Here is a 14,588-nt window from a genome sequence, read left to right on the forward strand (position 1 = left end):
ACTAAAAAGAAAACAGATGAAGGTGATGTAGAACAGTGGTAAGTTCCCCATGAACTTCCAATTAGACTCCCTGCCTTCTCATATGTGACCAAAATCTTTTTTTAATAAACCTGTTATTATAGTTCAGAATCTCTGCCAAGTGTTTACAGTGTTGCCCTAAGTAACAAGTCTGAGCCAAGGGACTTAATTAAACGTAACCGGCTTTTTCGGTTATAGAATTGTCCTTAAACATCAAAAGGCAAGTGAACTTTAATAATAAAACCTGAAATCACTTTTTGGTTAAGATAAGTTCTTTACTCAGTTACTTCTTAGAAGGCATATAGTATTTTCACAGATAATTTCCCACAAGCATTTACAGATTTTATGACAAGTAACATAACGTTTGGAGTTCTGGCTTTATGTGAGAATCTCAGATTTCATACTTTCTTCTTGAGCTGATTCATAGACCACATGGTTGCAGGGAAGAATGTAAAAACTTTAAAAAAAATGTTTATAAAGGATGCCCCTTTTGATCTCACATTTTTTTAGCACACTTACAATTTTAGAGGCTTAGCTTTTCATTTTGGAGCACTTAGTTCTGCATATATTGCAGGTTTTTTTACAACGATCTCAGAGGAGGTTCTACCTATGAGGGCTTCTGCTAACTGCCAAGTTGGTTTGGGGAAGGTGCTGAAGAGCCATCTGAAAGTCTCTGATGGACAAACGTGGGCAACACAGCTGCTGCGTCCCTGGACAGGGCTGCACACCTGCTAAGTGAAACTGGAGCAGAGTTTTCATTCACAGTAGCTCATGGCTGAGCACATTAACGCACGATGAGGTCCATGCAGCTTATACTGATGTGCTGGGTTAGCAACTGGAGTGGCCAAACCTGCCAGATGGGTCTGGACCCCCGGCCAAGCTGAGGTCCCGCCTGACTCACAGGCAGAAGGGCAGGCTGAGATGCTGATGCTCTTGGCTCCCATTGGCACAGGAACAGCGGGCAGTCCCAGCCTGTACTGCCTGCTGGACCACAGTAGCCAGTGCCATTCTGCTGGGCCGTTCTCCTTCAGGGGATGGGGTTGCACAGAGCAGATGCTTTCCCAGGTAAGAAACGCTTAATGCCTTTCTCCTCTCCCTAAGCGGAAGTTTTAACTTCCCTGTGCCCACAATGTTAATCATTTACAACACCTTAAACCCAATCTGACCCTGAGATCCAGACTGTGCAGGTCAAAGGCAGCTACCTGGCAGGCCTGGAGATGTCAGAGGCACTGGGGCTGCACCCTCAGCCACCCTCACAGCGGAGCTGGGCAGCTCTCGCACAGGGACAGGGAGCAGGGTGAAGGCAGTCATTAGCCCCAGAAAAACGTGCAGAGAGCAATGAATCACAGCTGTAACATCACACGTCAGGTGGGGCTGGCAGCGAGGAGTTGCTGAATTGCTTCCTCTGACCTTTGCTCCTTCTGCTGCACCTCAGTGTTCACCTTCAGTATCAGAAAGGCCAGCAGGAACAGGGAAGCGATGGTCCCCCTGTACTGGGCACTGGTGAGGCCACACCTGGAGTCCTGTGTTCAGTTTTGGGCCCCTCACTACAGGAAAGACATTGAGGTGCTGGAGCGTGTCCAGAGAAGGGCAACCAAGCTGGTGAGGGGCCTGGAGCACAAGTCTTGTGAAGAGCAGCTGAGGGAGCTGGGGCTGTTTAGTCTGGAGAAGAGGATGCTGAGGGGAGACCTTCTCGCTCTCTACAACCACCTGAAAGGAGGTGGTAGTGAGGTGGGTGTTGGTCTCTTCTCCCGAATAACAAGTGATCGGACAAGAGGAAATGGCCTCAAGTTGTACCAGGAGAGATTTAGATTGAATATCAGGAAAAATTTCTTCACCGAAAGGGTTGTCAAGCATTGGAACAGGCTGCCCAGGGAAGTGGTTGAGTCACCATCCCTGGAGGTATTTAAAAGATGCGTAGATGTGGCACTTAGGGACATGGTTTAGTGGTGGACTTGGCAGGGTGAGGTTTACAGTTGGACTTGATGATCTTAAAGGTCTTTTCCAACCTAAATGATTCTATAATTCTGCTGCTGTAGGCTGCAGATTGGTTCACTTTTCCTCGTTCATTTACGTGCACCTCATAGCCAACTCCCCTTCTCCAGCTGGCATACGGACTATAGCAAGCGGCCACTGGGAGGTCTCACGAGCAGGCCAGTGCAGAGTGGGACAGGCTATCTAGAGAGCTCAGAAAACCCCAGTCCCTGGAGGCTGTCCACACATGATGAGACAAAGCCTCAGCTGTCCCCATCTGGCGTTGGCAGTGGTCCTGCTTCGAGCAGCAGCACAGGCTAGGGACCTCCAGCCACCCCTGGCGGACAGTATTCCAGTGACGCCGTGAAGTCAGTCACCTCCTTTTCCCACAGCCACACCGGCTCAGTCTCCAGCTCCACCTCTAAATGCAGTATGTATTCAGCCCTCTTGGATACCTCCTGGAAAAAACAGGTCCTCCCAGGGCAAATGGAGTCAAAACCTGGCACTGCGATTTGTGTGAATCTGGCTGAATTCAGAGGCGTCTTCCTTCTCACAAGATGTTTCTTCTGCTCCTTGCATTCAGGTTTATAAACCCTTCGGCCTGGCATCCAGCTGTCCTTACGTTTGTGCAAAACTTTTGAACCTTGGTATGTAAACACTAATAAAGCCAAAGACCATCCCAGACTCTTGGAGACCAGATTTTGGGATAGTTGACTGGTGCGTGTTACAGCTGTGACGAGTTCACCTATTAGATCCTTTATGGATGACTTTGCCTTCTCACCGTCTCCACCTGATTTTGAGTTGTAAGAGAGAAATCACCAGAGTGGGCTGTGGGAAGAGCACCGCATTCCTGAGCTGAGTGAAACAACTGGTTGTGTGGAGTAAGCGCTTACTTGGGATCACATAAACACTTCCAACTTGAAAGAACCACAGTCTCTAGATCCCAGTTTGTTTATATTTAACTTTGTAGATCTCGGCCTGTGTGTTTTGCTAGTCTAACTAATGATGCTATACTAGTCTGACTGGATTGTGTCAAAAATTGCTGTTTACATTATACAGGCTTCATGTTTTGAACAGAAAACAGGCACAAAATTACAAATAGTGGCATATTGTGATGAGATGCCTTGGTCGTAAAGGAAATGCTCACGCTGTTCACCGAGTTTGTAGAGGGCTGATCTCAGTGATAATGAAGAGCCTCGATTAACAATGACCGTCCAATTTTGACGCAGAATGCTGTAAAAGAAGATACTCGATGTGAAAATTCACCACAAAGGAAATCTAACAGCCTAAACAGACTAGCAGGAGCAGGCTAAACGAGCGTGCGAACGGCGTATTAGTGCTTTTAATTTATAGCAGCACTTGTTTCAGCTCCGCGAGGAAAACCCCTCTGCCGTTCCTGCTTCCATTCCTGCCTCGGACGCGTGACATTTATTCCGGGGGACGACCCTTCTCTCGTCCCCAGGCACAGCAAGAGAAAGCGGGCGAGAGCTCGGTATTGTTCGCAGCCCCCCTGCTGCCTCAGCAAGAAAACCCGTATCTGTTTAGAGTGCCAACAGGCCGCTCTCGAGCGGGATGGGGCCGGGGGCGGCGGGGCAGGCGCCCCGTCCGGGGGCAGCGCGACGCCGGGCCGCGGGTGGCGGGGGGCTCCGCCGCGCCGGGGCCGGGGCCGCCTGCGCCCGAGGGGGCGGCCGGGGCTGGGGGCGCGCTGCCGCCCACGCCGCTCGGCGGGGAGGCGATGCGGGAGCCCCGCCGCCGCTGGCGAGGGGAGGAAGGGGGCGGCAGGGGGGAGCCGACCGCGGCGGGGGGGGGGGGGGGTGGGGGCACGGCCGGACCCCGGCCCCGCTCCGCCCCGCTGTGCGCCAGCGCTCCGCCGCCCCGGGCCGGGCGGAGGGAGGCGGGCGGGCGGGCGGGAGGGGAGGGCCGCGGGGCGGGGCGCAGCGCGGCGCGGAGAGGGGCCGCCCCCCCCGCCCGCTCCGCTCCGCGCCCGCCGTCGGTGCCGGTGAAGGCGGCGGTGGCGGTGCCGCCGGCTCCCGCCGCCCCCCGCCCCGGCCCCGCGTCCCCATGGCCGGGCAGGAGTGGGACTGGTTCCAGCGCGAGGAGCTCATCGGGCACATCAGCGACATCCGAGTGCAGAACCTCCAAGGTAAACCAACAGCCCCGGAGAAACCCCTCCCTCCGCCCCCGCGCCGCCCCGCTCCCCTTCCTCTCCTTCTCCCGGTGCCGGTCCTGCCTCCCCGCCTCGGGGCTGCCGCGGGCTCCCCGGCCCGCCCCCCCTCCCGGGCCGCCCGCCGCGGGCTCCCCCGGCTCCCCGAAGCGGGGGCGGTGCGGGTGCGGGGCCGGAGGAGGACGGCGGCGGGGCCAAAGTTTCCCCCGAGCGCGGCGCCGGGCCCGCCGAGAGCCCCGGCGCTGTGGCGAGCGGCGCCGGGCCCCGCGGCAGGGACGGGGCGCGGGGGCTCCGCGGGCGCCGGGGATGCTGCGGCGGCGGCACAGCCCCGCACCCGCCCCGGGGACACCCACTGCCACCCGCAGCCTCCTCCTGAGGGCGTCGGGGAGGGGGGCCGCAGGCTCCGGCTCACCTCGCTCCCTCCCGGGGGGGACCTCGCTGGCTGGCCGGGCGGCGCGGAGCGAGCGGTGCCGGGGCTCGCCCTGCCGCGGCGGGTAGCGGGAGCTCCGCCTTTCGTTCCCCCCGCAGCCTGGCCAAGGCGCCCCGCGAGCCGGCGGGCAGAGCCCGCCCGGCCGCTCCGACGCGGGGCGCTCGGAGGGAGGGCTCGGCCGCAGGCGGGGCCGGCTCTGGGTCCCTGTCGGCGCGGTCTGGAGGGAAGCCGGTGGCTCTCGGCGTGCTCAGCTGAACGAGCCTTCTCGTGAGCCGCTGTGGAATAAACACGGGCAGAGCTTTTGGGTAAATCGACTACGAGGTGGTCTCCTGTTCCGGCACAGGCTGTGCTGGCGGAAGGGGTGCGGGTATCTAGGTTGGGATGTAGTTGGGTGTCAGTGTAGTAGTTCCTCCAAAGTTAGGTTTGCCCCTCACCGGCTAACTCCTCGTGATTGGCAAGGACAGCGAGAATCGATGAAAGAAGAAGAAGCAGCGGTGGTTTATGGGAGAACAATTTGTTTAATGTAACATACCAGTCTTAATCAACAGCTGACATTATGCTGCCATGTATCTTCATGTTCCATAGAAATAATAGACTGAATTATAGGTCATTATCTCTTCCTGTTTATGCATAATGATATTAAGACACTGTCTACTGGCAGAGGCAGTGCAGTTGCTGGAAATTAGTTTTGGTTTGGCTGGATTATAGAAGATGTATAATTTATCAGAAAAGAGACTCAAATCAGCCATTCTTTCAGCTCTGATGTTGCATTAGTTATCACTTAACTGCTGATGGGGTCACGCCACAACATTTTGGCCCGCATCGTCATAACCTCTGAAATTCAGATTTTGAGTGCAGCCAGGGCTGTCGATTCCAGGCTGAACTCCCCTTGGGTTTTGACAGTCTCTCGTTACAGTCTAATTCTACATTTCTGACTCCTATCTCCGTCTCTTTTGATTCTGTGTGTTAGCTCGGATGGCCTGCCTCTGATCTCTTGGTGCTCAAAACTGTAGCAATTAAACCAGGCTTAATCCTTAATTTATGGGCATTTTTTGAGAAGGAATAGAAAAGAAATCTGTTCTTAAAAAGAGTAATATATTTTTGGCTTTGCCTCTCAGTCATTTGTGTAAGAAGGAGTTAAACTCATTTCCCTTTCTGGCACTTAAAATGCATTTATACAGATGCACGCAGCCTTCTCTAAAATTCTTATAGTCCTGTAGGAGAATGTCATCCTACAGGGCAAATTCCTTTGAATAACATTATGTTCATGAAAAAAACCTCCTGTTCCCTTCTTACCATACAAGAGGAATTTTGAGAGGTATATTAGTTGTCACCTCGCTTGCACAACTAAATAGGGGTTTAAGAAGTTTTATGCCCCGTGTGGGCTCTTACAGGGGAGAAGAGGCATTTGTTCTAAGGTGCTGCTCCAAAGCAAGTGATAATATCTATCACTTACAGTATATATGATTTGTAACACTTAGTTCTCACATTATCTTCTAGAGTTGAAAAACATTTTACAGATGGTGAGTCTGATACTCGGGAGGGTGTGATTTTTGTCACTCAGGAGCTCAGTGGCAAAGCATGGTGCTTCTCTTCAGGGTGGTTTCTTGTAAAATGGCAGCATACGCGCTGCGTTCATATGTAGTAATTAAACTTGCTCCTGCTTTATAATTCAAAATTCATTCTCTCCTCTTAAAACAATGCGATCTGAATCACCGCCAGTATCATTGTCTGTTAGCTGCAGAATCAATAACAGTTTTGATGTGCTAGAAAGTCACGAGTCTAGGACGAGAAACTAGCGGAGGATGATGCGGAGTTTCCAGCAGCACCAGCAGAGCTCCTGCAGGGCCCCGCTGCTCAGGGCCACGCGAAGGACCTCGGGCGCCGAGGGTCCCCGTCTGCTGCTGCATCTCCTGCTCCCCCAGCGCTCTCTTGCAAGACCAGCTGTGTGTAGGGTAGGTGTTACGAAGTTGATGGTTTGTCTTACTCCAGAATGCTGCTTTTCAACGGGATGTTTTACAAGTGTGAAAGTGCTTCCTGATGTCTGGGGGTCCAATAATATGAATATAGACCCAAGAGGGAGTATGTTGTGAGGAGAGGGCGGGAGGCAGCAGCTAAATATTTGCAGATATGAACTACACATGAAAACACTGGCATGTCTGCGTGCAGAGATGGAGACTTCTGCTGATGGAGCCAGCCAAATAATGAGGTCTTTCAGGTCTGGAAGGCAGATAGAGGCGTTACTGTCGTGCTGTCTCCGAGCCATCCTGCCCAGCAGCCGATGGAAGAGCCCAAGTGGTGATGACCATGAGAAACGGTACCACTAGCACCTGAGCAGCCTAGCTGGTATTAAAGTTTCTGCAGCCATCATAGAGCCATCTGCTGTGGCAGTTTTCCATACCCTTTCTGTCTCCCTTTTTAAAAGCTAAAATTATTCATTTCTCTTGAAAAGTTCTTCATTATGTCTTAGCTAAGCTATAGAGCACTGCTGACGTAAAGTACTATTTGAAGATGGCATATGCTGTTTCAGTCTGTTGCACCTTCCCTCTCTAGTGTGGTAGTTCCACATCCAGGAAGGATCCAGGATGCCGGTTACTGGGAAGTGTCTGCTGTCGTGGGGATGCTTTTGCAGTGGTATGATCCCACTGAATTCAGGAGTTGTTCTAGGTGCATGTTCTGGGTGCAGAAGTAGCCTCAGGAACTATATATTCTGTCATGAAACTGATGGGTGAAATTATGGGCATGCGTGGGGTTTTCAGCTTTTTCACAGGGAGACTAAAACTGACAGCTAGGGGTGAAATCTGCTAAATGGACACAGGGGAAAAAAAGGATGGTTTTAAAAATGGAATTACATCTGGATATTTAGACACAGGCATATGATGATGAGCTTTTATTTTCCCTTTCTGTCAAGATCTGAGATTTTCCATTTTATTTTTTCAATGAAGAAAGGGATAGTTCAAAGCTGTCGCAGGTAAGTGATGCTAAAAGCCAGGCATGCTGCTTCCATTCTCAACAGAGGTAATTTCAGAGAACAGAAGCAAAAGTGACAGTCTGATGGAGAAGGTGTGGTGATGCACAAACCAACTTCCTCACTCCAGGTCTGTTCAGTTTCTAAATGCATTTAATAAACTGATATTCGTGTTCTCTTTGTTCTGTTTGTATATTCTCCATAGTGAATTTCTCCACATACTGAAAGAGAAAAATGGAAAGCCTGCGCAGAATGTAGGAGCGCATCATCAAGCAGTGGAATGCTCAATAATTAATTTCCTGCCAGAAGATGTTTTTTTTTTTTTCTCTCTTTCTTTCTTTCATTATAACACCAGCGGGAACATTTTGTTACAACACAAGAATATTTTAAAATCTTCCCTACTGGAAGCTTGATTTAGGATCATCAAAAATATACTCCCTTGTGTGGTGAATTGCACTCAATAGAAAGAGGCAACATCCTCAGCAGGAATTATTCTCTTTTAGACCATATTTTGGTCCTGTGCTTTGCAACAGTCCGAATGTGTATTTAGTAGTACGTATCTTTCCTCACATTCCTTGGAATGAAATATGTGGAGATGAATACTTGTGGAGTCATGTGTTTTGTCCATCTCTGGCAAACAAGTGCTGTTACCACCATTTTAAAATGGTTTGAATGTTCATTTCCTATATTTATAATAGAGTACGTGGGCTGGGATGGTAGAACTCTACCATTCTTCTATCAGAGGACTAGACAAGGAGCCTGAAGTCCAGCTACTTGTCATTTTGCTACTCACTCAGGGTTTGATCCAGAATCCACAGAAATCCATAGATGTTTATTCCTTGATTTCAGTAGATTTAAATACTTTCCTGAGTCTCAGGCTTGCTCTGCTGAGGGTTGCATGGCCTTTGAACATATTTGGAGGGCTACGCAGGAATATATTGTAGTGTTGTCGGAAACAACGAAAAAAATAGAAGTGGTGATGGGCTGGAAGAAATAAACTGAACAATACCAGCCCCATTGGTTCCCTGTCCTTGCCCTAGCTTGTACCTTTGCGTGAATCACTTGGTCGTAAACTCCCAGTGCTCTCTGATTTTGCATGTCTTCCCATTTGGATCCTTAAGATCTGGATTTTATAAGCTTTGGACAGCAGTAACTCTAGTTGTCACTGACATGAACCTCAGCTTCCTTTGAGGTAGCGGGTCCTGAAGCCTATGTGGTAAGAGGTAATACAGATGCTTAACTCATAAAAGTTAACTCTGGCAGTGAGAGTATTTACATGTCTTTACTTTGTGGGGCTTAGGCATCTCTGATAGACAACCAAAGGCAGGTGCTATAGTCAGTCTTGAAATGTTTCTCTGTATTTTTGTTTATCCATTTATGTATGAAGCATAATTCTTACGACTTTTGCACTTAACTACCGAGAGTAATAATTTTTTTTTTTTAATGACAAGATACAGCAGCATTCAACCTGTTTGCTGTAGTTTGACATGCCTTTCGAACACATGGAAATTTTACAAATAGAAGGAAACCTTTTTTAATGTATCCATTCATTCTGACAGCAGTAAGGTGCTATAACTGTTCATTACTTTAACTCTTCCATAGCTTGTCGCCATATGCAGCAGGATTTCATTCTGCCTGTAGACGTGTTCATTTCAGTGGAGCTCTTTGTAGATTTGGAAAGATGAAATTGCCTGGAGAACCTTAGACAAAGCCCTGTGGAACCACAAAGTGATCCTATTATATATAAAAGTAAAGTTGAATAGGCCTGAGTGTTACAAATGTGAACCCCCAAAATAAAGATTCAGATCCAGGTATAAGAAACCAAAGATCATGCTGGAAACATGAAGTCTTCTGGTGGGGATGGTCTTTGTAAGGGAGCTCTCATACCTGACAGTATTTGTTAGCAATGGAAGGAAGACTTACCTGCTCCAGACATAGGAAACCCTGGCAGTGAAATAAAGGAGCAGTGAGAGGTAAGGCAAGGTACAGATTGCATGTTTCAGCATGCAGTTTTAACAAGGTCAGTGCCTAATTTCTCTAACAAATTAGAAGTCTGGGCTCTTGGTCCCTTTGCATGGATGAAATTACACCAGATTCAAATCATGCCCAGTAGCTCCGCAGTCAAATGAACTCTTACACCTGCGTATTAACACTTGGTTGTGAGAGAGACTGTTTGTGTTTGGCGTCCAGACATGGACCTGACTCGAGGCATGGGGTTGATCTGCTGTCACTGGCCAACATCACCTTCTCCGTCTTTCCTTGGTGAGCTGTTTTTCAAGCACTGACCAGCCTCAGTGTCAGTAGAGCTGGTGCCATCTCAGACCGCATCACTTGCCTGAAGTTGAATGGCATTAGTTTAAAAATGACAGTCTTCAAAACATTGTGTTAAAACTAGTGCCAGTTGAAAAATATAATGTACCTCTCATAGTTTCTCCTGCTTGTTTTTTGTTTTGTCCACTCAGCTTGGACAGAAATTCAAACAATTTTCTTTCTCCCAAAGACAATTTCAAGGTTATGGCACTTGCATCCTGAAGTATGCATAGCATTTACTTTGAAAATATTACAAAGGGATGACTTGTTTTCCTTTTTCTGTTTTAATGCCAGCTTTCTATTGGACTAGAAGAAGCAACCTTGGGCATTTTGGCTTGTCCATGTCCATTTAAACTTTATTTGTTTATGTCCTAAGCTGTTTGAACTTACTGTTGTTGCAGAGTGATTGTTAAGGGCATATGTCTAAAGGGGAAGAGCCGAATGTTATCTGTCTTGTCACGTAGAAGTCAAAAATGTTGTCAAAATTATGTATTCAGGAGAAGAAATTACCAGATAAGCAGTCACATCTGTGTCCGTGCTGGGGTGGTGAAGGGCATCACAGCACGTTTTAAGAAATAAGTGTCTTTTTCTACATGTCTCTACCTGCTATTCTATTTTTATCTCTCCCCAACCAGTTAAATACAGGGACTGTAGGTGGAGGATTGCAGGATGGATTTTACTTCATTATAGTTGCTGCATATTTCTGTGCAAACAGCTGAGCTATATTTTAGCTGTAGTTTGAGGCTCTATAGCCACAAACACAAGTTTAAATTGGCGTCTTCTAAAGAGGCTTGTAATAGCAACAACCTGGATGTCTACAGAGTGAATGCCTGTGGACATGTAACCTGCAAACAGAGAGGATTTCTTTTTAAAACCAGAAACCCAACTGAATCTGAAAAGATGCTATCAAAACCACATAAAAGATAACTCTTATCTCTCTGTCCATTACTTAATTTGATGGCGTGATTCAAAACACAATCGTTGAAATAGTGTAATACTTTGAAGGATTCTGTTAATTATTTTGCACTAATTCAGACATATGTAAAAATATATTTTATGCTGTAGTATCTTTAAAGTTACTCCTGATATTACTGGTGTAATTCAGATCCAGTGAATCTATGAACAGCAAGTTACCCTGTTTTTTATACTTTTTATGTTAGCATCTTTTACTGCTGGTAGTTAGAAATGAGACCTTTCCCGACCAGTGTTGTTGATCTGCTTCATTATGGTGATTTTTACGTCTTTCTCTTTCAGTAGTGTAATTTTAGTTGTTTACAAAATAAATGTGAACTAGATAGGTGCCAGAGGATTAATTTCGAATAGGAATATTTATATTGCGGTCCTTGCTGTCTTTAATGCATGTATCCCTTTGGATCTTCATCCTATCCTAATTAAGACTGTGGATGAGTGCGTTTCGTGAAGTCCCAAGCTGGACAAAGAAGCCTCCGCTCTGGCGCAGTGTCCATTACCAGGAAACATGTCTGTTCGGTGGTGTGTTTAGATTTACGTGCCAGCCAGACCCCAGCCCTGCAATGCAGGTCCCGCAGGCTGCGGTGGTCCCTTACTCACTCCGGTGATGCTCCATACGTCTGAGTCCATCCAGAGCCCCGCTAAAGTCGAGGATGCTCTACCCATACCCATGAAATGGCCCAGCCAGATCAGATTATGTCACCAGGGCCTTCATGTGACAGAGATCTTAAGTAGAAGACCAAATCTTGTCTGAAGGCAGTAAATCATATTCTGCTTGTCTGTACTGGTGGGTTTGTGGCTTTCTAGGCAGCTGGACTTCTTAGTCTTCTGTTTTGCGTTTGGGTCAGGTTGAAGACTCTTGCAGTTAACCAGTTGTGAAACGAGTCTTGAGTGTGTAATTAACCTCCATCACGGTGCATGCCATGGTGCTCCTGTTCTTATACTGGGACCCCCAGGGTGGGTGCTCCACGTTTTAGCCAGACTTAATGGAAGCTCAGATTTAGGTTTTGCACCTAGGATTGTCCCTGAGAGGGACTGAAGCTCTCTGAAGCAGCTGTTGTTCACACTGGCTCAGCAGTTGCAGTCTCCAAGTTAACAAAGAGCCCTTAAAAGAAAGCATTTTGTACGTTGTAACAGGAAGAAGGTATTTACAGGGGAGAAAATGAACTTCAAATAAACTGCGTACATGCATTTTCTCCCTCCCCCCCCCAGCTTACCATCACCGTCAGTGGTAACATGGGGGTCTTACTGTTTTGGACCTGTCCCTCAGAATAATTCACTTGTTAGCACTTCTGAAACCTGTGAAACGTCTCTCATGCACTAATCTTGGTATTGCCTTCTAACTCTCAAGTGCTTATGGTAACCTACATTTTTATTCTTCCAGCCTGTTTTTCCTACATTTTCTTCAAGAAACTCAAGTAACAGTACAATAAACCCCTCGATGATCAGGTGGCCATGCATTATTCGTATGTTGTGAAAGCCATCTTGCAGCCTGAACTGTCCATTTCACGGGACTCCAGCTGAAGCTCTGAATTGCTGCCAAAGCACAAGGGCTGGTTACGTGCACGGGCTGTCTTTCTGTTGTGCATTAATGGTCAGATAGAAGTACTTTGCCATTTTGTTTCAGTCTTTGCAAAGAACCCCCTAATGTATATCAATAGGTGTTTTGTATATGCAGTCAGTGTAGTTCGCAATTAAGGGCTGATTATGCTTCTCTTGGCTCAGTGAAAAATGGGAAGGGCGAGAGAGTCCTGGCACTGCGACAAATTAAAGCAATGCCAACGAAGATAACTGTAAAAAACTGATCCTTCATATGACTGTGTCTGGACATGTGGTTAAAGCTCTCTGGCTCTTACTGATGTTCATGATGAACACAAACTGCAGTTATAACTTAGTATAGTATTTATAAATAACATAGTATGAAATGTCCGCTTCAGAAGTGCTGTCTGGGATATATAAGGAAAGAAACACAAATCGATCTGGGGCAAACAGGAGTGGGCAAATGGGGAAGAGCGTGGTCCTCAGAAACCTAATGATAGCGCAGGAGGGACTGTGGCCAGCACCTTCATGTGATACTTTAAATTGGTGAATCATAAAAATCCTGCCCAAATGAGAAGACGAGCTTTCAGAGACAAAATTCCCCCTGCGTTTCCCTTCTTGACAAGGTACTCAGGCCTGTTTCTGGTACAAATCCTGAGCGATTCCAGGACTTACTGTTCAGAGTGGCTGGGAAGCATTCAGCCCCTGTCCTTGTTCTCAGGTTCCATGCCGGGTAGGGGACTTCCCAGCCCTGATGATTAATGCCACTGAAAAACAATTAGTTCCTGTTACTCTCAGGATTTCTTTGTCTTTTTTTTTGTTTTTTTTTAAAGATCTCCCTGGATACAGGACAAGGTGTGATTTGAAGTTATAGGGACTCTTGCCTGAGTTTTTCGATTTCTGCCCATTATAAAGAAAAAAGTTGTTATGGGACCTAATGTTGGTTAAAAAGTACTTGTGGTTAGCCTTCTTCCAGAAGTTAGTATGATTATTGACCTTGACTGAAAGTAGTCAGAGTATGAATTTTTGCTGGCTAAGCTGCATTTCTTCTTTTGAAGGTAGATGTTCTTTTTGATGTGTTCAGTGTTGGCCTTTCAAAACTTTAAAAAGTTGTGTGTTTATCAGAAGGATCAAAGAAGATAGGAGATTTAATTGTCTTCAAAAACTGTGCGTATCAAGAGGAAGCACCATGTTTTGGTTGCTAGTGGAGCTAAGGGACACTATAAAATCCTTTGTCTGTAATGCTGCCGTTGACAGTATCACTCATCATGAGTTTATTTTAATTAAAGAACTCGGAGGTCGCACCAGTGTCACTACTGTGAAGTCAGGAAGCGGTTGTGACCCTGGTGATGGTAGCTGTGTCTGCAGGAGAAGGGCAGCGCATGCTTCCCGTCCAGTCCCGGACGGATGTCACGAAGAGGGACCGTCCTCGGGTACCGAGGGATCCAGATGGAGCTGGGGAGGTCTAGAAAGCTGATATCCATCTGTCTCTCAAGACTGTTTGTAAACTAATTAATGCAGCAAGTCATATTCGGATTTTGTTTCAACCGGTCAGATCCTGGGTACCTTTCAAGTCCTCCACTTCCTTTGGGGGGAGGTCTAAACACTGTTTCATTGCCTATCCCACAGATGGCTCTAGAGCAATTTTTTTTCATGCAGGATCCCATTTTTTTTCCGTGCATATTGAGTCCTTTGCTTTTATGCTGAGACCGATTACAAAAGCCAGTTGCAGAGGTGGTCTGGATGCCTACGGCAAGCTCAGATGAGACCCCTATGTTGTGTCACTCAAGCCAGTAGACAGCTTCGTCATTCAGGCACTTAATTATGAACTGAATGTTCACTTGACCTCTTATATTCTCATTTCACTAATGAACCAAAAATCAGGAAGAGTGACTGACTGCAGAGCTGCTGCAGTTTGGGCTCTTTGAGCCAAAGTTTCCACTCATTTCATTTATCACACTAATGATCAGTTTTGGAGCCTAAACACAGGAGCTGCATGGAAAAACACAGCTTAATGTGCTAACATGATGTCCACATGACAAAAAGATTGGCATGGGCTGCCCACTTCATTTTGGCTTGCTGGTCCTGCTACGTGTGTGCATTCTTGCACACTGCATCCTTACAGAGGGATGGGGCTGTCAGGGACGTTGAAGTAGCATTTAATAACTGTGGTTTTGCAGAATAATTTTGATGCCCATAGGCTTTCTTTCCCACTG

General features: G+C 47.3%; 1 protein-coding gene across 2 annotated transcripts in view; it reads left to right on the top strand.

Moving 5' to 3' along the window:
• The first annotated feature begins 3,982 nt into the window (after window positions 1–3,982).
• CLMN (calmin) overlaps window positions 3,983–14,588 on the top strand; it is an 80,317-nt gene continuing 69,711 nt past the window's right edge. The window contains exon 1 of one of the 2 annotated variants that reach the window (XM_075029902.1): window positions 3,983–4,135. In XM_075029902.1, coding sequence (XP_074886003.1) covers window positions 4,054–4,135 — 82 coding nt within the window. In that variant the 5' untranslated portion in view covers window positions 3,983–4,053. Of the gene's footprint in view, window positions 4,136–6,391; window positions 6,542–14,588 lie in introns of those variants that run through there. The other variant, XM_075029904.1, reaches the window with a different exon arrangement.

This window comes from Buteo buteo, chromosome 6 (assembly GCF_964188355.1).
Source record: "Buteo buteo chromosome 6, bButBut1.hap1.1, whole genome shotgun sequence".
In the NCBI taxonomy this organism is placed as follows: domain Eukaryota; kingdom Metazoa; phylum Chordata; class Aves; order Accipitriformes; family Accipitridae; genus Buteo; species Buteo buteo.